Genomic DNA, 22,829 nt, shown 5'->3' on the forward strand with positions numbered 1-22,829 from the left:
ACACGTTCTCGTTTTTTTTTTCCTTCTTTCCACCAGGCAAATCTGATCCAAGCGGATATCGAGAGTGCCATCAACGATCACAAGGGCGGGAAGGCCAAAAAGCGTCCAGAGGTTCTCAAGTAAGGCTGATTTTCACATTATCTCCGTTATATCCCGCGTTATACAGTAAGCGACATGTCCGATATCAGCTTAAAGGGTATATGTGGCATCCTGCTGTTTTTTTCCAAACAGCAGAGATGGACGGATGTTCTCAGAAGGAATCGTAACCTTTTCACAGCTCTCGCCTGGTTTCCCCATTGCAACTAAGCAGGGTTGTGTCCGGCCAGTACCTGGATGGGAGACGTCTTGGGGAAAACTAAGGTTGCTGCTGGAAGTGGGATTATTGAGGCCAGCAGGGGGCGCTCACCCTGTGGTCTCTGTGGGGCCTAATGCCTCAGTATAGTGATGGGGACACTATAAAAACAGCACTGTCTGTCGGATGAGACGTTACACCGAGGTCCTGACTCTCTGTGCTCATTAAAAATCTCGAAATTCCACCATTAACCGTCATCTATCACGGCCCCCTAATAATCCTCATCTCCTCTCCACTAATATCTGGTGTGTGGTGGGCGTTCTGGCGCACTATTGCTCCCGCCGCATCATCCATGTGGATGCTACACACTGGTGGTGGTTGAGATTACCCACCCCCCCCACGCCGATCCTACGTAAAGTGCTTTGAGTCTCTAGAAAAGCGTTAAATAAATGTAACTGTAACTCGTTTTTGCATTTGCACTGTTGCCAGAATGAATGTTTTCTCTACAGCAAACTGTTCTGGAGTACAAGATGCAACCAACTGTAATTCGGTCTGGTGTGAGGGAGAAAAAAAAAATCAATATGTCTGTCACATTTTGCTTGATGATGTACTGTCTCTAAGACAGCGCTTCAAAGGTTCATGTAGTTCAGTTTAGCGCTCGTCACATACATGTTATTATAAAGCACTGGTTACGCTGAAGCGTGTTTATTCTCTGATCACAGCTGCCATTGTTTACTAACAGTTTCTGTAACTGCTACCACGAATAACCTAACGTGCACATAACCTGACATCAGATATGCGTTACAATGTCCATTAAGTACAGAAACCATGCCCCCGTGTCTCTGCTAGAATGATCCGGAAGAGCGACGGCGCTATCCCACCTCCTCCCGGCGGCCCCGCCCCGGTTCCTCCAGCAACCGTCAATCAAGTGGCTATGAACAGCAGAGTTGCCGCCTGGTCAAACGTGGCCAGCGATCATCAAGACTGTGAGTTCAGCACTCATTAGCACACACGTTTTAGATACAAAATTCAGTTATCGAGCTGTCACTTAGTCACGCTCCTGTGTGCGCTCCATTCAGATGATGCCCAAAGGCCATACGGGGAACAGGATGACTCTCCGGAGATGACCGCGATGCAGATCGACAGAGACGTGGTAAATATCATCAGATAGATACAGGCCTCACCATCTCCATGCGCCAGAGCTTTCCTTTCCTTTTCCTTCTCATTTGTTTTTCATAAACAGCTAGGAAAGAGTCGTTTAGTGTCCTATTTTCCCTCCCACTTTTAATCTGGACTCATAGCCGTACATTTTGTGGATTCATAATGTGCCAAATGATTATACTTTCAGCATCCAAGAATTAGTTTTTTTGTTTATTTATCTCTAGAATATTTAATGACTAGAACATTAACTCGCCATCATTTCTACTCCGGGACCTCATGATGCTCTCTTCATTTTCCCCTTTCATGCTTATGTTTTGCTAGCAAAAACACTAAAGACTTTGAATAATTCATGCTGCAAGATCTGGCTTGTCGTGATCATGCTCTACCGCGAGAGTACGTACTAAACCCGACCCGTTGCTTCTTTTTTTTTTACCGAGCACAATTGAGACCTTTTGAATTGCTTTGACACAGTCAAGGATTTCGCTCAGTGCATTTATTTATGTATTTATTTATTTATTTTAAACAGAGACACGAGAGGTGGGGGGAATAAAAAACGGATGCGAGGGAGAATGCAATTACGTAGAAAATGATGCGCACGCACACGAGAGCCATTGTCTTTAGGTTTTTTGTTTATTTAAAAAAAAAAAAAATGCATTATCCATTTCTTGCATTTGCTCCAAAACTAATTCTCCTTCAATCTTAATGCATAATGGAATAATGTTCCTTTTCCCATTAGCCGTATTTCTCTGAGGATCTGACTTGTACCAGTTTCTAGTAAAAGCTTCCTCCTTATTTATTTATTTATTTATTTATTTATTTATTTAAGCCGCTGTAAGAAGTATCTTAACCAAATTTCCACCCCCTTTTTTAATGTTCTGAAAGGGTAAAGCCTGTATGTGTTGTGCGTGAAAAGGCTTTTTGCAGTCTCTATTTAAAGTAGTAAATATCCATCGATTAGTGTAGAGAGCGCTAGCGTGTTGGCTTATTATAATTAGGGAATCCGCTTTTATTTCTTTCTATACACATAATGGACTGCGCCAGCGTCCCCATCTTTAGAGCTGAGCCAAATGGAATCCTGTGCCGAGGCGCGTAGCTGTAATCGGTTTCCGAGGCCCGGCGCAGGATCTGCACGCGCTGCTGGCCTGTTAGTCGGAGACGATCGCAGGATGTTCGAATGAAACATCTGTGGATCATGCGTTCAGATAAGCAGCATGTGGAAAACCTGAATGTATAAATGTAGTTTTATATAATATAGCAGGGATTTATTTATTTATTTATGTTTGTAGTCACGGAATCAACAACTTGATCAAAGTGTATGGTTTATTATTTGTTGTTGTTGTTGTTGTTGTTGTAGCAAATCCTGAACCACATTCTGGATGACATCGAGCACTTTGTCACCAAACTTCAGAAAGCTGCAGAGGCTTTTAACGAACTTTCCAAGAGGAAGAAATCAAAAAAGAGTAAAAAGAAAGGACCAGGAGGTACGCATTGATTTTATTCTTCTATATGTTTTTGTTTGTTTGTTTGTTTTATTTCCCCCCACACTTTAGACACCTGATATAGAGTTTGTTCCCAGTTAAATGATTCCTGTTTTTAAAGAGGTTGTAGGAGCCAATAATTCATAACTCACAACTCTAGGCTAAAAGTTTAATTAGATAATGAGAGAATCATCTTTAAAAAATTGAATCGGATTGGATTTAGAACCAGTTACAGTATAAGATTTGCGACTCCTCATTCGTTTGCGTCTCGGCTTTGCTCGTATGTCTTCCAGAGGGAGTGCTGACACTCCGAGCGAGGCCGCCGGGACAGGACGAATATGTCGACTGCTTTCAGAAATTTAAACACGCCTTCAACTTGCTGGTGAGCATCTTATGAGTCAGATTACATTCGATTACATGATCAGACAGATGGATGTGTAGTTAATGACCGTCTACCCAAAAACACCCAAATAAACAGAAAAAAATTCTTTTCTTGCTAATATTATATACTGCTTTAAAAAAAAACAAACAAAAAAAAAAAACAGTTTGTCCTGTACCATTTCCTAACCGTCAGTTTTTCTCACCTGTCAGCTGAATGTCTGGGTGAATTATTTTCCAGATTAGTCAACACTGGGAATGGTAGGAAATTGAATTTCATCGAGTTGATAACGTTAAAACGTAAGCAATTGTTTTTCCACGCCAGGCAAAGTTGAAAACCCACATCCAGAACCCGAGCGCGGTGGATCTGGTTCATTTCCTGTTTAATCCACTCAAAATGGTAAGTTGGACATTTTCCAGGAAGTGACTCAATCAGAGCACGGTCAGTTAAGACCTGAATTAGCAGCATGAGACAGCCTGCGCTGTACTGAACATACTCTACCAACCATGACAAGTTTTCTGCGAAATGTTCAGATAATAAAGTACAACGTGATAAAGTACAGGAAGTACAACGTGACTCAGTCGTGCATGGAGTTTCACAGCAATAAAAAAGCCTGAGTGTTCCAGGACGTTGTTTGTAGCCTGCGCCTCAGTGCTAATGTTGCCTGTATTAGGTGGTTCACACATCAGGAGGAGTCGACCTGGCTAAGAGCGTAGTGGTTCCCCTCCTCACCAGAGACGCCATAGAGTTCCTGCACTCTGCAGGCACCGCTGAAGAGCGCCACCTGTGGGTCATGCTGGGTGATGGCTGGACTAAATGCAGGTAATGACAAAACACTCAAACTGTTCCCAAATGCAATGCAAGCAATTCCTTTGTCTTGTCTTTCCTTACTTTGGATTATATAACAGTAGTTCTCAACAGTTCTTTTTGTCAGTCGTGGAACCCTAGCATATTCTGGCTCACCCCCAACATAATATGTATCTATTAATATATTTAATTACAACGTATAATAATCTACATCAGTAGTCTACGCCGCACGTTTTTCTAAACACGTTTCATCCGTTTTCCGTATTCAGTGTTAGATTCGATATACCGCCCGCCATTCGACATTAACAGGGGACGTCGACGTTAACATTCCGCATTTACACGCCGATGTACACGTTTCATTTTACCTCATGAAGGTCAGACTTTAAAAACGAACGTTTCCGCAGCCGGCGGTGAACAGTAAACCGTTTACACACATTATCGCTGACTGTACCCTTCAAATGATCATCACTCTGAATTATTACACTCTGAATGTTGGACGCGGTGCGAACCTTGCACGATTAATGACACGGCGAACATGGATCACCACGGAATGAGCAAGCTGAGCGACGTTAGCGAGACGGTCGCGAACGCCCATGAGTAAGCATACAGGCTCGTTTTTAAAACCGTAGGTCTGCGGCTTTTGTGAGACGTGGTGGCCTAAAAAATGTGTTTAAAACATACCACTTACATACATTTATTTGTTTATATATATATATATATCTATATATATATATATATATATATATATATATATCTATATATATATATATATATATTTGTATAAAATATATATATATATATATATATATATATATATATATATATATATATATATATATATATATATATGAAAAAAAAAATATATATATATATATATATATATATATATATATATATATATATATATATATATATATATATATATATATAAATTTAAACAATCCTACAGAGATCCTGTGATTATGCCACAGACCCCGGGTTGAGAAACACGGTTATACTGTATAATATCCTCAAAGAACATCTTCCTCTACTGATTTTCTGAATTTTATATATATATATATATATATATATATATATACATATACATATATATACACACACACACACACACACACACACATCTTATATAGACACTGTTCACCAGGAACACTGGTACATCTGCACTTTCATGCATTTTACATGGAACGGTGCGAAAAAACACCGAGTGAGTGACAGTTCTGTGGGTGGGAACGCCTTGTCGATGAGAGAGGTCAGAGGAAAATGGCCAGATTGGTTCGAGCTGCCAGGAAGGGAACAGTAGCTCATATAATCACTCTTTACAACCGCGGTGAGCAGAAAAGCATCTCAGCATAAACAAAACATCGAATCTAGAGGTGGATGAGCTACAACAGCCGAATACCACATCACCACATCGGGTTCCGCTCCTGTCAGCCGAGAACAGGGATCTGAGGCTATCATGGGTACACACTCACCCAAACTGTACAGATGAAGATTAGAAAATAAATCAATCACCTGGTCTTTTTCCAGTCTTCAAGTGTCCAGTTTCAGTGAGTCTGTTTATTTCCAATTTAAAAAGTTAGAAAAACAAACAAACAGATTTTCAGTGTGCTCTCGGACTTTTGGACCCCACTGTATATGTCTTTCGTGTTTCCAATGACTGACGTTTTGGTTCCCCGGTCTCTAGGCTGGAGTGGCCGAAGGATCATTACTTCCCTCCTCACACCCTGCGATTCCGGGACGGCTGGGAGCCTCCGCTGCTAGTGAGCCGAGAGCAAGGCCTGACTCAGCTGGCTGAGAGCCTGGCTCATGCTGACCTCCACAGACCGCAGGTAGGAAAGCACCACGGCCTGGGTACAAGGTCACTCTGTCCACAAACTGTCCACGATTACCGAGCTATGGAATTTGAAGACGGTTATGGACAGGTTTTCTGGAAACGAGCTTTTATGGGAAAGTTGCTGCCATTTTTAAACACATTTCCAATGGCTATCAATGGAAACTTGAAAATCATTACATTCAATATTATTAAACCTTATGTGTGACTAATAGGAACTGCCCGAATATGTTTTCTTTTCCAATCCATTATGCTGTTCTGAAAAGAATCTTCAAAATATATCTGTATTAATCATTTTTAAATACAGCAGTGGTGTAAACCATGAAAACCGGTTAAGCAATAATCGAGACGGGAAGCTGTATAATCGTGTAGAACTGCTCATTTCAATCACTTTAAAGGAGTGTTAAGTATTAGTGAGTGTTGGTTCATGTTAATGACCTGGCTTATGTTTCTGTGTTTATTAGCAGCAGGCTAACGTGCAGGAGTTCCCCTCAGCAGACGGGTACGGCTTTACCTCCACCGCCTACGATCACACGCACCTCCTGGATTCACACACGGCAGTGGCTGCTTTAAAGCAGGCATTCAGCCACCACGTAGATAGGTAACGGTCATGTGACTGCCAGCAGGCTCTGGAGAACTGTCCTACTGTGCACTGCTTTTCTCTCTGGGTTCCTGCTCTCTCCTTAGCAGATTTCACTTCTCTCTTTGAGCTGCTTCTGGTTTCTCTCCAACCGACAAAGTGTTCAGCATCATATCAATGGGAATATGTTCAATGTTCAGTTCCACTTTCACCTCTATCTATATATTTTCATTGATTACTGTTGACGAAGGTCTTAATATGATCTTCCTTTCTTCTTTTCTCTCCTTAGTCTCTGGCCCAAACCTTTAGACACTTCTCCATGGCTGTTGCAGTCAGTAACGTAGATGTTTTGTCATATTCATTTGAATTACATGACATCATTAGTTTAAAGCTGCTGTAAGCAATATTAACACGTCTTATTAGCATCCACCAGACTTGGCCATTAAAGGAGCCCGGCTACACGCCAATCTATTCCCACGTCCTCAGTCATTCCAGTTTCTTCAAATTCCCTGCAAGCACATGCTTTTTTTTTTTTTTTTTAGGCATCACAGCTAGAATTAACAAACCGGCACAGCTTATGTTACGAGCTAAATTTCTCTCTCTACCTAGGCCACGTATAGTAAACTACCCGAGCGTGGTAGAATAGCAAAATGTTTGAGGAGAATAACAGACTATCCCAAAGCCTACCAACAAGATTTGACTCTCTCCGGTCTCTGCAGCACTGAAAAGCCAAAGGTGTCCCAAAAATCTCCATATATATGGGGATTATGTTCGCCAGCACCAAGTCGGTCGTGCCTTCGTCAGCGGATGTTCATGGACGTTCACTTCCTCTCGGTCGGTCCGCGTCCCTTCCAGTCTTTTTGAATTTGTTAATAAGTTTGGCGACAGTCTCGTGTGCAACGTGCTCGCCATGTTTCCTGTTAAAGTCCATCGCAACCTAGCGGCAGCTTCCCGATCCAACCACGAGAACCGTTTCAATACGTTCTTCTCTTGTCACTCTTAAAGGATATCTGAAGAAAAAATAAATATATATATATAATATAAACCAAGTATGAAAATTTTTGGAAGACATTTTGCTTCCCCCGAAGTATGGAGACTTTTGGGACACCCTGTATAGTCTACTCGTCTTTCCTCTCATTCGTCCCTTTCCGTTTGCTGTTTTGTAGTGTGTATTTCTCACTGCAACAGTACAGCAAAGAGCTTTTGGTTGAGGATCTATATACCGCCGGTGCTGTGTCAGGAACTCCTAAGCTTTTAATCAGAGCCCGTTGTGTGCTCGTGATCACTTATATACTTGAGTATACAGTCGGGTTGAATAATAGGAAGGTCTCAGAGATGCAGATTGTAGTGATGGCTATCAGAAGGGAATAAAAGTGCTTACAGTGGCTTTAAATGTTCATACTGTACATACTGGGGTTTCATGTGTAGTTTCATGCCACAGTGTGACAGTGCATGAGTCAGCATAATTAAATGAATAAAAAAAAAACGAACGATCTTATATCTTTCATTTTCATTTTCAAATCGTTTCCATGCTGTACCACTTCATTGTGTATCTCATAGTGTGTAATGTCTTCGAATTCGTTCTAATTTATTTTCTCCATTCAGAAACGCTGAGGCCCAAGGTAGAGGCCAGCCAAGAAGTTTTGCCAAATCAAAATATGACTTTGTGGCCAGAAACGGCACGGAGCTGACTGTGGTCAAGGACGAGGTGGTCGAGGTACACCGTTATCTCTCACACGTTTTTCAAAAGTGTGTGTGTGGGGTTTTATTTTATTTAATTTATTTATTTATTTATTTTATTTTTTATTTTTTAAAGGAACAGTTCAGGGGGAAAAAAGCAAATCGCATTGATTGTACACTTCTCTTGAAAGTGCACACTGCGTCATGAGACCAGTAATAAGATACAAGCCAGTTGCGCACAGCTGTGAGTTCGTGTATAGTCTCATGCGAAAAATGGGTCTCTGAAGAGTGCCTGTCAGCATTAGTCTTTGCCCTCTTCAGCAGAATTGGAAGTGCAAATCGGGCTTTTTATACATCACGATATAAAACATTCCATGCTTTTCAAACAGGAAATGGTGCTCTTGATTAAGTTTACTGTCCCCTGTAGTCCAGAAGAGTAAGAGTAAAAGGCTCTAAGTTGCCTAAATGTCTTTGATAGGTTCTGGATGACAGGAAACAGTGGTGGAAGGTTCGAAACGGAACTGGACTTACAGGATACGTGCCAAACAACATCCTCGAGATCACCAAGGCTGTGGATGTGAATGGACGCGGCGAGCCAATTTACAGCCATACCATTCAGGTGTGTTCGGTTAAATGATAGAATGATAGACGTTTTTGGGCGCAAGAGTTAAGTCTTCGCCCCATCATCGGGCAGGGTTATTATCGTTTTAAAAATCTTATTGTTTTTATTATTTATTTTAATTATTTCGTTTTTTGTATTTTGGTTTTCAACGTCCGCTTCGTTTCAGTCAGTTTTAATGGCGCATAAATAGTTTTGATTTTATTTGTATCTTTCGAAAATCTTAACTTTGAGTTTTTATTTAGTTTTAGTATCGTTTTAATTTTTAACATCATGATACAATACTCAAAAAAAAAAAAAAAAAAAAATCCCAAAATGGGCCCTGTCTTTTCCTACCTATTAATTTCCCCATTGGCGCTCCACTGTTAGTAAATCGCTGCTGTGCCCAGGAGTACTAATACACACTACTCTGCCATCTACTGGTCATTTATGATTCGGCAACGTTGATGGATCCACTCCCTCCGACCTCTGATCTCACGTCAGCCCACCAAACATTTAAAATACAACAACGGAACTTTTATTCTCTGAAATTCTATTCAGTTTTTCGTTCGTATCGCAGGCGGCCGTTATAGTTGAGGTTTAGTTTTAATTTATTTGGAAACTCTGTTTGTTTTTTTCAGTTAACGAAAATGTTTTTTTTTTTTTCTTTTCACTGATGGTTTAGTTTTCATAGACGATAATAACCTTGTCATCGGGAGATCGCGAGTTTGAATCACGACGATGCCACAGCTTTCAGTGGCCGGAAGACCGGGGAGTAAGATTGGCCGAGCTTTCTGGGTGGGAGGGGCGTTTTCTCTCTCTCCTGTCGATCACAGCAAGTGTAGCCAATCCTGGGTGTCTGTGTATGAGGAAGAGGGCTGATAGCACTTTCCTCAGTGACGCGGTAGGCTCAGAATCTCGGAGGAAGCACGTGAGAGCTTTCGCCCTCATCAGTGCTAGCTGATGTATGATAGAGGAGAGCTGGCTGGTGGACCAAATTGGGGAGTTTTTAAATATGTATAATATAACATTATCATTTTTTTCCTCATCTGACTCAAAATCATAAAAGTGGTCGTTAATTTGATACAAGGACATTTCTACATGACTAGACTATTTACTCAGTAACACTACCATCAGACTAGCTTTGTGTTTGTCTTTGCCTCGCCTTTTTTTTTTTTTTTGCATCGTATTGTTGTTTTAAATTCACCTTTTCTTCACGCATTTATTCATCTAAAAGCTAATGATGCCAAAGAAGGAGTTTGAGCTGTTTAAGGTAGGGCACGATGTGTGTGTGTGTGTGTGTGTGTGTGTGTGCCTCTTCCTAAATGCCCTTCCCTTTACACCAATTTCCTAGATTTAGTTGTATATTAATAGATTTCGTCATTCAGCTTATCCATAGTGTGTGTTCTGGTTAAATCTATTGCACTTGCTATACTGTAGGATTCCCAAGTGTTTGTATATTCAGGACTGAAAGATCAACAGGAAGTGTACTCTGTCATCTTGGTATAAAACAAAAAGATCTTCGTTTTTAGTCCGTATCGACGCTAAAGCTCCAGAAGCCCTGCTTATGTTTCCTCGAGCAGTTAGAAGTGTGATGTTAGTTTGCAGTGAGTTTGAGTGAGTGTTGTCTAAAATCAATCACAGCCTTCATCATTCCTTTTTTTCTTTCCTTCTCCCTTTCACAAGCAATTACTGGGTGAATTAAACGAGGTAATAACAAACACGACAGGTGTACGAACGGACCGAACGGTCGGTTTGTCTTCGCGACGTAACGCACGGACAGATTCCGAAACCGTCCAAAGACGTGAGATCTGACCCACTGCTTTTGTTTCCATCGTTGTGCAGAAGCAGAGAACGGACGACGGGCCCAAACCTGGAATCGCATCCATCCCTCCAGCTCCGACTCCCCCTCCTCCTCCTATGTACTCGCTGCCCTACAGCGCACCTGCTCCTCTAGAGCATCATGGGAACTCGCCGTCCAACGTCAGCCGCCAGAGCAGCAGCAACTCCAGTGACAACGGCAGCATCACTATGAGAGAGCCGAAAGAGCCCGGCGTGACGCCCGCTAATCGTACGCATGCCGGTTGTGGTGATTAATCCTTCCACTGTGATCGAATCCGCTCGCCCACCTAGAAGGAGGAGTTTAGGGCACCTTAGGTTTAGGGTATTAACCGGGTAGAATGTGTTTATTCAAACGTCCAAATACCTTTTCTTACATGCTACGAGATAAGATAAGGATGTACTGTATTTACTGGAGTATTACATCAGTGTGGCTGGATATAAATTTAAACCCTCATCCCTTGTGATCAGTATTAAAGCACAAGTCTCATCTTCTCGACTTACTAATGCAAGATATTTCCAAATATCCAAGCTGGAAAGCTGCTGGGGTTTTTTTTTCTTTTCTTTTCTTTTCTTCTCCTCCAGAACCGAAGCTAGGTTTGATTTTGTTGTGACCCACCAGGCCGCAAGTCCAACATGGAGGAGGTTCAGGACGAGCTGGTGCACAGACTCACTCTCGGCCGCAGCGCTCAGAAGAAGTTCCAGGCTCCACCGCGCAGCGGCAGTCTGCCCGCCGCCAACATCAGCTACGACTCCACGCCCGAGGAGGTGAAAACCTGGCTCGAGGTTAAAGGCTTCAGCGCTGTGTAAGTGTGTGTGTGATGAGACGGGCAGCTCGGTGGAAGAGTGCTGCACACGGTCTTGTTTTCCAAACCTCGCAGTGCATTATACAACACTCGGGTCCGGTTCACTTGTCGGATTTGAACGAGCGGTGTTCCACGAGTGCTTACATTTAGTATAACCGCGCTGGGACTAGTAACAGTCTAGCAACCACTGCCTGTGTAGACGATAACTTCACCCAATCCCTTATTCATCGTCCCTTCTTTCAACACACGGACGTTGGTCTGACGCGCACCGTCGTACTAGTATCACGATTTCATCATCCGCTAAAAATATCGACTTTTTCTGTTAACGTCGCATATTCCGAACGTCCTCGATAACTCGTATGCGTATTATTCAAACAGTGGCCCTAAATCTTTCGCTTGGTCCACGCCCTGAACATGCACTTGAAGCATGACCATCACCCTAGCTGTGTTTCCATCCAAAACGGGAAAAAAAAACAAACTAGATGGAAACACCGGACGCATATAAAATCTCCAAATCACGCGTAAAAAAAGCTCGTGCGCCCAGTCGAGACGGACGGAAGCACATTTACCGGATAAATTCCTCGACGCGCAGCAAAAAAAAAAAAGTCGTGACTTCGCATCAACAAACCGCGTGATCGGGTCAGAAAAGTGACGCGACGATTTCGCTCTCTTGAACACATGGGATGGAAACGCCGCTCTATTGGGAAATGATGCGGAGGGAAAAACGTGCGTTTAGACGAACCGGGGATGGAGACTGATGTGAGCGTGTGTGTTCTGTCTGTACAGGACTGTAAACAGTCTGGGCGTGCTGACCGGAGCTCAGCTCTTCTCCCTCAACAAAGACGAGCTGAAGACCGTGTGTCCCGACGACGGCGCTCGGGTCTACAGCCAGGTCACCGTACAGAAGGCCGCTCTCGAGGTGGGTCGGAGTTCACACCTTCTCGGTTCTCTCCGCCTCCTTCCTTTTGAACTTTTCTGTTCGAATCTTTCATTCAGAACGAGCGCGTTGTTATGCTTTGCCATGTGTCTGGGTTAAACGTAAGTGTTGTGAGAACCCTGGTTTGACGTTGAAGATATTTTTGAGTTTTAAGTTGACCGACGCTGGCGAGGTTGCCTCTGGTTTCTGTCGTGTTCTTCCTGCCTGCAGGTCTTCTTCTGAACCCTCCTATGATCCACTGATAAAGCTCTCTCAAGCTCGCCAAGGTATTTCATATGTCGTAGACTGGTTAGCTCTTCTCTGTTGGCGAGGTTCAGTGGAACACGACGATCTCGACGCGCTTAGTTTTTGATCGGCTACGTAGTTATGGGATGTTCCATAACTTCAGAACGTCGTGTTCGGTCATTAGGCCTGACTAACAGAGAACGAGTAGACCAGTCTGAGATGGTCAGCTCCACCCTGCAGGCATAAATGTCCACCCGAGCAGCTTCAATCACTGCAGCTGCTCCAGACACATGCCTGTGGTATCGGATGGCCATCACACTGACCTTAGACATGTGTTACTATACACCCCCCCCCCCCCCCCCCCCCCGCTAATATCACAGTACGCTTCTAGGTTCCGCCTCAATTTGAGCTTTCTTCCTCAGTGCTTCCTCCTCATGTCATGCCAGTCATTTAGACTTTTAAAAAAAAATTATTTTAACAAGTAAACTTGTCTCCTTCTACAGGATTCATTTCCTCTCTGTCTCTGTGTGTGTCTGTCTCTCTCTGTGTAGAGGAGCTCGGGCTCTGAGCTTCAGGAGATCATGAGGAGGCGACAGGAGAAACTAGCAGCGACAACAGCCAGCGATTCAGGAGTCGAGTCCTTTGATGAGGGGAGCAGCCACTGACCCCCTCGTCCTCCTCTCCTCTCTCCTCCTCTCCTCTCCTCTGGCACTTTTTTTCCATCCTTTTCACGTTGTCGTTTTTCAGGACGCGGTCGAGTTTGCAGCCATCATGCGCCGTCGTCAGGAGCTCCTGGACCCGCCCGACCACGGAAACAGCTCGGATGTAGATTAAGCAGCAGCACGGACACACACACAAAAAAACAAAACAATACAAAAAAAAACAAACAAAAAAACACGTGTTTTGACAGAAGGATGTAGGATTTGTTATACACTTGCTACGTAGACCAAAATAAAGTAACACAATGAAGACGATTGTAGATTTCTAATATACATATGAAATAAGGCCGAGGGGCACGTAGTTGTTTGTCGAGTTAAGCATTAGATCAACGTCTCGGATCCTGGACGTTTACGAATATTTCAAAATACGAGAGTTCAAAAACAAATCATTGTATAGTACTGCTGTAATTAGTTCGAATGAAAGAAGACACAGGAAGTGATGTAATGTGCGAGGTTGATGACTAAGTGATGGAAGGACATGCTGAGGACGGCGAGGAGTGGGGTTTTTGCTACGGACGTGGACTATTTTTTTTTTTTTTTTTAAATATATATATGAAACGTTCGGATTTAGCCTTCCATTGAACGCGTGTACTTCACACGTTTGTATAGTGGGCTGAAAGTAAAGCGTCTGGAACTTTACTAACCCCCCACTCGCGCGCACGCACGCGGTGGAATCGATACAGAAGAATACATTAATGGGTGCAATGTGACAGGGGAATGATGTACATTATCGTTTGCTGGAAAAAGAGGATATTTATGTGTTTGATAATTTTCTATTTAAGCCTAATGCCAAATGAGTAACTTTCTATATGACTCGCCGTGGCCACGTTTATTATCCCCCCCCCCCCCCCCCCCCCACGAACATGCGTTTCTGTCCGTCCGCCCCGTCTAACACCGTAGATACGTTTTCAGGGATTTTTTTTTTTTTTTTTGTACTAGTGTTGCATTGGAAACAGCTGCATGTATAATCATCTGGACAGAATGGTTTAGTACTCTGCTTCATATCGTTTCTTTTGGCATACGATCGTCACCGGTTTGATTTGAAACGTTTACGACGGCATTCAGAAAGCGTGTTCGTTCCGTATCCGTTACCGATTCGACTCAACCTGAATATCTCTCCGAACACCGACCGACCGACCGACGTGACGGCCAGAAGGACTCTAGAGTAAGATTCAGCTTTACGGTACAACGTTTCTCAACACGTTTTTTTTTTTTTTTTTTTTTTTTGCCGGATTCTTAGTGACTCAAGTGCCATGTCCATACCGTACAGGATCTTAAACAGCACTAAACGAATAGCTCATTTTACTTCCTCATCTCCCGCTGGACGCTTCCTAGGATTATAAACTAGCGCTTAAACGGAAGGAGCTTCGATGAGAAGAAACGAACTGGTAAAGATCTACAGAATGAATAAAGAAATCTATGAGATCTACACTGCCTTGCATGGGTTTGTGACTGGGTGTGTTTTAATGCTCTTGCCTTTTGTAGAGGAACAGCTGTAACGGTCAGGCGGATGCGGCGACGCGACGCGAGCCAGGGCTTCTGTTGCGTGTACGCCAGGATCAGGAAATAACTGAAAGCACCACTAGAGGGCAGGCTTTAGCTGTGAGACAGCAGGTACACACATTTCTCTAAGGAACATTCTTCCAGACAAACATATTCAACGGGTTTCTTTATTGTTTCGTTTCCAATAACCACACACGTTAAAACTGAGAGGATGAACAGTGATCTCAGCTCAGGCTTAAAGTGATGCGTTGCATGAAAAAAAATAAAATAAAATGGCACCAAAGACAAATCGGACACAGCTCGACATACACTACGTTTAAAGAAGTATTATTATTATTATTATTTTTAAAAAAAGGCGTGAAACTTGAAGAGCAAACACTGGCCCTTATATTTGTAGGTCTTCTCCATCTATGTATAGGTTTGTCGTGGACTGGATAATCGAGCGGTGAAATTCTCGGCGTATACGTAATATTATGCGAATATTACTCGGTACAATAGGCAATATGTAACAGTTTTAGATATAGTTAAATATGAAGATCACGGACTCCATCCATTTCTTTTCTTTAATATGAAGTAAGAGACAGCTTTAAGGCTTTGTAACATAAAAAAAAAAAACTAAGCCGAATATCATTTGTTTAGAATGACTTTATACTTGTACCTTATTATGGGAGATATTATTATTATTATTATTATTTTCTTCCCCTGTTGCTGAAGTTGCTGGAGTACACCGCCAGTACCAACACTTGCATACATGGGAATGTGCAATACAGGTGCTGAAGTCATTTTCAACATGTGATATGAAACCAGTACGTGATTCCACTGCCGTAATTATCTTGCCCATACTGCTTTTTCCACACGTAAGCATAAACACGGGACGTTCTAGATGAACTCGACCGGCTTCACCAGCTTTGCTGTTTAAAAAAATAATAAAAAAAACAAACGAAAAAAATCAACATTACATCCTACATATCTCTACATGACGGGATATGTTTCACACTCCGGTTTGGTCGGACCCAAGTGAGCTGAACTCGAAACAAATCTTTCGAGTATTCTTTTTTTTTTTTTTTTTTTTGTTTACGTTTAAAGTCTTGGCATCAGCCAGGCTTCCTTATACACGAAAGGATGATGCGTACATTCCAGCTCCACACCAGAGTTATGAGAGCTCTGCCATGGCAACGTCCACTACACCACACGCGCACGCACGCACACCCCGTCTCCTCGGCGTCGATATGGTTCTTCTACTGTGGAACCGGCGTGGATGTCGTTCGTCTAGCGGGAGACGTTGTGAGGACAGGAGAGGAAGCGCAGTACGATGACGTGACTTACATGTTTTCGCTAGAGCGCAGCGTACACTTACAGATAATCAGTGCAAAGTACACGGAACCAGACAGACCGGTCACCTCGGAAGGTTATCGTTTCGCGAACGCGGGAATATCCAATATTCAGGTTCTAGTAGTCGTACCAAAGAGTAGCTTATCAAGAGTAATACAGCAGTAGAGAATGCTCACACACACACACACACACATGCGCGCGCGCTTGTACTGAATGTCCCTTCCAGGGAGTGGCAGTGTGACCGTTGAAAAGTCTGATGCAGCTTCAGGAACCAAGGCAATGAATACTAATACTATGATGAGTTTGGATGGATGCGAAATAGTCTCAGAAATTCTGGCGCCCTAACGCCCTCAGAGACGTCCATGACGAGCACCCGGACCTCCTCACGCCTCCGCTGGGTGTGGTAGCAACAGCAGACGGGATTGGTGCTTGCAGACGATCCTGAGAATAAAAACTAAATGCTAAAAGTCCTTTCTCTTTTTTTTTTTTTTTTTTGTTTGTTTTCTGTCCCATTTGGCCAGCACTCTTCAAACAGCCACAAACACTCTCTCTGGAACCGCTGCAGTGACTCTGCTGAAAGAAAGCAGCCTGGACGTTGTTGTGAATTCCTTAAGGCATGGTTGTTGTTTTTTTTTTTTTTTTTTTTTTTTTTTTTGTCCTATTGTGCCTTCACTGGTTGAGACAATAGAATGTAGAATAGCTTGGGTGGTTTCTTCAACTCCTCTGCTGCAGTCTTTATTTATTTTGGTGTTTATCTAGTAGGCCTTTCTGCAGAGAATAAATGCCTGAAGCAAAGGAGAGTGCAGGGCGTCATTAGAGCCTGTAAAACACAGGAGAACCCTTAGGTTAGACCCTGAAATGTCAACGGCATGCAGCACAGCAGAAGAACTTTCACAAACATAACCCCTCTTTATTACGTTTGCGTTGAACCCTGTTCGCTTTAATGCTTTCACTGGTCCCAGACCTCCTGCAGGGCCGAGGTATTCCCTAACCCTTTCTACTGGCTGCGATCTGACTGCAGTGGAACACGATTCGTTCCCGATGTATCCCGAATACAGGAAGTGAACCGAACGTGCTGTATTTCGGGTATTTTCTGACACGCACCCTGCAAGACTTCTCCACATGACGCAACAGAAAAGCGTTCACTCTGTCGTCGGGAACTTGCGAGATTTAAACCCCGACGATGCTGCGACCATCCGTGAGCGGGAGTCTAAGGAGGAAGACTTTGGATGGGAGGGATGCGTACGTTCGACCTCGCGTCAATCACGGCGACACTAACCAATTGTGTGTATCTGTATGCGGAAGAGGGCGGATAGCGCTTTTCTCGAAGCGTGTTACGTGACCCTGTGGACCAAGCGTGAGCAGCAGTCGCGGAGGAAGCACGTTAGCGTTAGCCCCCCCGATAGAGAAGACCTGAGCAGTGTGTGGGAAGCGTGGAAAACTATTTATTCGACCGTACACGGTATTTATTATTTAATAGCAAGGGCTGGGCGATATATCGGTATAATATCGATATTGTGATAAATGATTACACGATACACTTTTGGTATGGCGATGTATTTTTTTTTTTTTTTTAAATGTGTTTAGTAATTACAAATTAAATAGTACTGAATGGACGTTCATTTGACGTAATTAAAAAAAAAAAGCCTTGATCTTAATCTAACTTCTTTGTCGCCATTAAAGGAAAAAAGTCGAAATCAGTTTCATTTTTAAAAAATTTCGTTTTCCAGTTTGTTAGCCAAATTATATATCACGATGTGTGTGGTGTATTGCTCTGTACAAGTATCGTGATATGATATTTTCTGTCATATCGTCCAGCCCCACGTTCTACAAGTCCAGCTGACGTCCGAGCTTTTTGAACAGATACCATTCCCGACATGTTTACGGAGCTGTGCTACCGAAGCTTACGAATGTTCTCGGCTCAATGTTTCCTTTCTCCCGCGAACCTCCTCAATAATAATAATAAAAAAAATAATCAGGAATTTTTTGTTTTGTTTTGTTTTCTGGTGCATTTAATTTCGCGACTGTTTCATTCATATAACAGACGCTGAATCTTTATAATCTTTATAATCAATCACCGGGCCCTGCTGCGGTTTCCCTGTTCGATTGCCGTTACTCGAAAATAACCAGCATTCACCTCGTTTCACTTTACTGTGCGGGGAACTAATCCCTTTTTGTAACCCTTAACTACAAATGCAGCAGCTAAACTCACATGAAGCTCCAATTCTATCCCTCATGATCGGAACGTTATATCATACGTCGTATCATACCTGTACGTTTAACTGATACAATTATAAACCGTGTCTTGTTTCCAGTTCCGCGTTGTTGTTTTTTTTGAAACCCCCGCCTGTCTATTTGTCCGCTTGTGTCCCGAGTCACGCACTTGGCCGTGGCTCTTGTATTTCCCCGAATGAATGTGCTCCAAGTGTGCATTAACCGTTCCCAGAGACCCTCCAAAACATTCTCACTTTGCGTCCACGTGTCCCGGCTGCCCTTAAGACTTGGTGACGTTCTCGTAGATGACGTCGCTGGTGAGACTCTGCTGTTTTTTCTTCTTCCACATGAGCAGGACACACTGATGAATGAAGACGTACTGTTCCTGCGAAAGAGAAAGAGAAAGCACTTCTTCTACAGCTGTGATTACGAAGCGTCGCGTACACCGTAATTGACAGTAATACGAGCGGCTCCAGACGGGACACTCGCTACGCCCCGTCTAAAAGAACCGATATCCGTAAGAAATGTAAACGTTCTACAGGAAAGGAAGGGGATGGGGGGAAACAAATCTAGCGTCACTAGTTATTACTCGGTGCAGCTGATTAAAGCGAGATGGAGAAAACGCGTGTGTTTACCTCTGTTTGCACCATCGAGAGTCGATGCGAGCGCATCTCTGATACCATGCCCAGTATATCGGCGTACTCGTGCTCCCGGATGTGCTGCATCAGCCGGTCCAGCGCGATAAACGTGCCTGTACGACCCACACCAGCACTGCAGGGGTACAAAACACACGTGACATGTGACCATCACTCGCCACTCCTTTAACAGGCCACGATCGGTATTAGCTCAATAAGAAAACGAAAACAAAAAGAAAACGAGTACGCCGGAGGTTACAGCACCGTGTCGCTGGAGCGCCTCTTCTGATCTGGGACTGACAGTTTTGTGGAGATTGTTGAGACACATGCAGGAGATGTAGGAACAGTACCACGTCGTATTAGTGAAACAACTCTGAAGGAAGAAACCGCACATCCACATAGTGTGTGAATGTGCGTATCCACGGCAACCTCCATGCACGCACCGCGCAACTGTGTTCGCAGTCGTCCCAGCGATGTCTTTCTGCTTCGTCTTGTGAGCTACATACCAGTGCAGCCTCTGTTTTAATCAAACACGCAGACCTAAAAGAGAATCGCCAGCAAGCGCCGCTGAGCTGTAAATCGGGGTAAGGCCCGCGCAAGTCACATAGACGCCCGTCTTCTTGCCGGCACGTGATACGAATGTGTCCACTAGGGGGCAGAAAACGAAACGCTAAACTCCAGACACAGTAAAGAAGAAACGAAGCGGTGGGTGGAATACGTCTGAGGGTCGCGTGTCGAGGACGAGCGGGAATTTTGTAGAAAATAGTGTCGTGTTATCGACCTGAAGCACTTCAGACCTTTCACTCCTAATATAATATAATAATACAAGACGGATATTAAGTCGTGTCTAGGTGCAGCTCAAAGGAGCATATCTTCTCTGGAATGCGGTTTATTTTATTTCAAGGTGCAATAAATAAATTTTTTTGTTCCTTACTTGTAAAGATAACCAGGAAGATATATGTAGAACATGATTTAAAACAAACAAACACTTTATAAAAAAAACATTCACTGAGAAACCTGTTTAGAAAACTGATGCACTATACAGGTGACCTGAGATCCTGGGGGCGGAGCTTCGTGAACATGGGCAGGAATCATTCAAATGTCTAACTTGCCTGACTGTTACAATCTGATACTATCTTTAAAAAACAACAACGACTAATCTTACCTAATGCGCCTTTAACACACTTTCCTCTAATGCTCATGCTAACTCCAACGCTTTAGCTAGCTAGCTAACATGAAGCGAAACACTGTTATATATAATGTGATGTATCGTTATGCGTGTTGTACCCGCACTGGCGAACACGGCTCCTGTCTCCTTCCCTTATCCCGCTGCACACCGGATGCTACGTGCTCGTCTCAGCACCGGGGCTGCAGTCAGGCTGAAGAAAGCCTTCTTTACAGTGTGTGAGCTGTGAGGTGCGGGACTGCGCCGTGCGGAGAGGGAGGTTATGAAAGACGGCTGGTTTTGAATTCTGTACGGTGTACCCGATTTCAAAGCTTCCCTGTTCAGTCGGCGTTCCGCTCAACACCGACTGTATGCACGGTTAGGATTTTTGGAGGGGGGTTAATCATTTTACGCGTGCACATCGGCTGGCCTATGGGAGCTATGCTTACCCACAATCCTTTCTCTCGACTAAAATGTTGTGAGGCAGATTCACTTCTATACAGAAGTGTAAATCGGCCTGGAACCTGGTACTGGTTACAGCTTCTGCTTCTCTTCTCGGACGCTTTTATACGAGAGCTGAGAAGCGGCACCGACTGCACCTCTTCACAGTTAAAAATATACACTTCACACAAAAATAACTTACACTGCAAATATACGCATAATATGCCCCGAAAGAGGGGGAAAGAGAAACCTGCCGCTCGAGTGTAAACAGAAAGCGCTTTCGATTGAAAATCGCCGGAGCCCTGCAGAACTTGGCTCTCGACCCGAGGCTGCGTCTGACGTTTCCACTCCGAGCCTGGTCCGAGTTTTATCTTTAAACGAATCTAAAGCAGCGTTGAGACGATGTCCGTTGTTAAAAGCGCTACACCGATCAAACTGAATAGAACTGAACGTGGAAATACGTTCACGTCAACAGAACAGAGGCCTCCGTCATTACCGGACTGCTGTTTCGCACATTGTAATAGTTTTCTAGATCTTTACACTGGTTGGATATTCGGATTTAAAAAAAAAAAATCTGTTACAGAACCGAATGAAGAATAATTCAGATTCATTGCATTCATGAAATGAATTAAAAAGTCTAATATTAATACAATTATTCAAAAACTCTACTTTAAAAAAGATTCGGGTTTCAGCCCCAGAATTTTCTTTCGGTGCATCACTGGTAATAATATTATCATTTCTATTATTATTATTATTATTATTATTATTATCATTATTATTATTATTATTATTATTAATACATCCATGCCAAGCAGTCTACAACGCACGTGTTTGGACTGGGGCGTGTGGCAGTGGGGGCGTGTGGCAGTGGGGGCGTGGTCCAGCGTCGGCGATGGACGGACAGGAGGAAGGGTGAACGGGCGCGTAACGCGTGATGATTCTCACCTGTGTGTAATTAGTGAAAGGTGATTTGTTTGTATTTTTGTACACGTACAATATCTACCGTACACGGGGGCTGAAAGTGTTCCGACTCGAGCTCCGAGTCCTCACCTGCAGTGGACCGTAACTGGTCCTTTGGTCCTGTTCACCTGCTGGCGCACTAACTGCACAAACTGCAGGATGCTTTCGATGGCGTTCACCGTGGGCACACCGTGGTCGGGCCAGGACGTGTAGTTAAAATGCAGCACGTCCTGCACCTCGTCTGCCTGTGAACCGAGAGAGAGAGAATGTCACGAACAACCGTGTCTCACAAGACACGTGACTAGTTGCAAGTAAGAGCTATATTTAACGATCTGATGATCGCACTTTCGTTTCACGTGTTGTTTTCCAGCACTGCAATCAAACTCCTGATAAAACAAAACAAAACAAAACAACCCAGACATCTGGGTAGAGGGGACGCTCACAGTACACCGCACAGGACTAGACCGTGAAACAGACATAATCGAGTGTCTCTCTTCTCTCCGCCGAGTCCCTCAGATGACACTCACATAGCTGAGGCGGAAATTCCTGACGGTCCACTCGGGAGAATCGCTTTCGGACAGCATCTCCACCGTGATCTCGCCGTAGGACACCGGCTCGTCCGTGAACGGCCAGTAATGATCACACTTCACCTGCGCGAGAATCCACAAAGCTCAAATCAGCAAGAGAGACAAGAGACAGCCGTGCAGACGTGCACCAATGACATCTAGCAAACAAACGGGCGAAAGCGATTCTTTAAGTAAGTAAATAAACAAATACACAGCGTTAGCGGTGCAGTGTGAGATTTCTCAGTGAGCGCCGGAAATAAATGCACCAATCAATCTCGATCACGTTCACACACACCCGTGTACACCGGAGGTAGCTCAGCTCCGTAGCGCTAACACACACACACACACACAGTCTATTATTAGCTGTCAGTCTGAAAAGTGCTTTTTATTTATTCATTTATTTATTTTTCATATCTATAATTTTGTACGTATTCATCTTTCGTGAAAAGAGAAATATAGATTTCCGGCAGTATATTTAGTTCTCTCGCAGCACTACTTCCCTGAATCTCAACCGCGCCTGCACTGTGGGGTGAACAAAAACACCTCAAGTTGAATTCCATTCAATTTTAGATCATTTAATGCTACAGAAATAGTTATACTTGTTCAATAAAAAAAACTGTAATAAATAAATAAATAAATAAAGCAACATAGTCAAACGTATCTATTGTTTCATATAAGATT

General features: G+C 43.4%; 2 protein-coding genes across 24 annotated transcripts in view; one reads left to right on the forward strand and one right to left on the reverse strand.

The window, feature by feature from the left end:
- Positions 1 to 14,761, forward strand: part of eps8a (epidermal growth factor receptor pathway substrate 8a) — a 72,635-nt gene extending 57,874 nt beyond the window's left edge. For 11 of the 20 annotated variants that reach the window (XM_017493985.3, XM_017493993.3, XM_047162304.2 and 8 more), the window contains 15 exons: positions 37 to 119; positions 1,142 to 1,278; positions 1,372 to 1,445; positions 2,808 to 2,934; positions 3,225 to 3,313; positions 3,635 to 3,709; positions 3,984 to 4,132; positions 5,802 to 5,946; positions 6,413 to 6,549; positions 8,134 to 8,245; positions 8,687 to 8,827; positions 10,652 to 10,895; positions 11,268 to 11,451; positions 12,238 to 12,370; positions 13,165 to 14,761. In XM_017493985.3, coding sequence (XP_017349474.1) covers positions 37 to 119; positions 1,142 to 1,278; positions 1,372 to 1,445; positions 2,808 to 2,934; positions 3,225 to 3,313; positions 3,635 to 3,709; positions 3,984 to 4,132; positions 5,802 to 5,946; positions 6,413 to 6,549; positions 8,134 to 8,245; positions 8,687 to 8,827; positions 10,652 to 10,895; positions 11,268 to 11,451; positions 12,238 to 12,370; positions 13,165 to 13,278 — 1,944 coding nt within the window. In that variant the 3' untranslated portion in view covers positions 13,279 to 14,761. The remainder of the gene's footprint in view (positions 1 to 36; positions 120 to 1,141; positions 1,279 to 1,371; positions 1,446 to 2,807; positions 2,935 to 3,224; positions 3,314 to 3,634; positions 3,710 to 3,983; positions 4,133 to 5,801; positions 5,947 to 6,412; positions 6,550 to 8,133; positions 8,246 to 8,686; positions 8,828 to 10,651; positions 10,896 to 11,267; positions 11,452 to 12,237; positions 12,371 to 13,164) is intronic. The other 9 variants (XM_047162306.2, XM_047162313.2, XM_047162308.2 and 6 more) reach the window with 6 other exon arrangements.
- Positions 14,188 to 22,829, reverse strand: part of ptpro (protein tyrosine phosphatase receptor type O) — a 70,564-nt gene continuing 61,922 nt past the window's right edge. For all 4 annotated transcript variants that reach the window (XM_047162299.2, XM_017493979.3, XM_017493983.3 and 1 more), the window contains 5 exons: positions 22,110 to 22,232; positions 21,673 to 21,827; positions 19,017 to 19,152; positions 18,636 to 18,766; positions 14,188 to 16,987 (listed from right to left, as the gene is read on the reverse strand). In XM_047162299.2, the coding sequence (XP_047018255.1) occupies positions 18,662 to 18,766; positions 19,017 to 19,152; positions 21,673 to 21,827; positions 22,110 to 22,232 (519 nt within the window). In that variant the 3' untranslated portion in view covers positions 14,188 to 16,987; positions 18,636 to 18,661. The remainder of the gene's footprint in view (positions 16,988 to 18,635; positions 18,767 to 19,016; positions 19,153 to 21,672; positions 21,828 to 22,109; positions 22,233 to 22,829) is intronic.

The sequence above is a fragment of the Ictalurus punctatus genome, chromosome 19 (assembly GCF_001660625.3).
Source record: "Ictalurus punctatus breed USDA103 chromosome 19, Coco_2.0, whole genome shotgun sequence".
In the NCBI taxonomy this organism is placed as follows: Eukaryota; Metazoa; Chordata; class Actinopteri; order Siluriformes; family Ictaluridae; genus Ictalurus; species Ictalurus punctatus.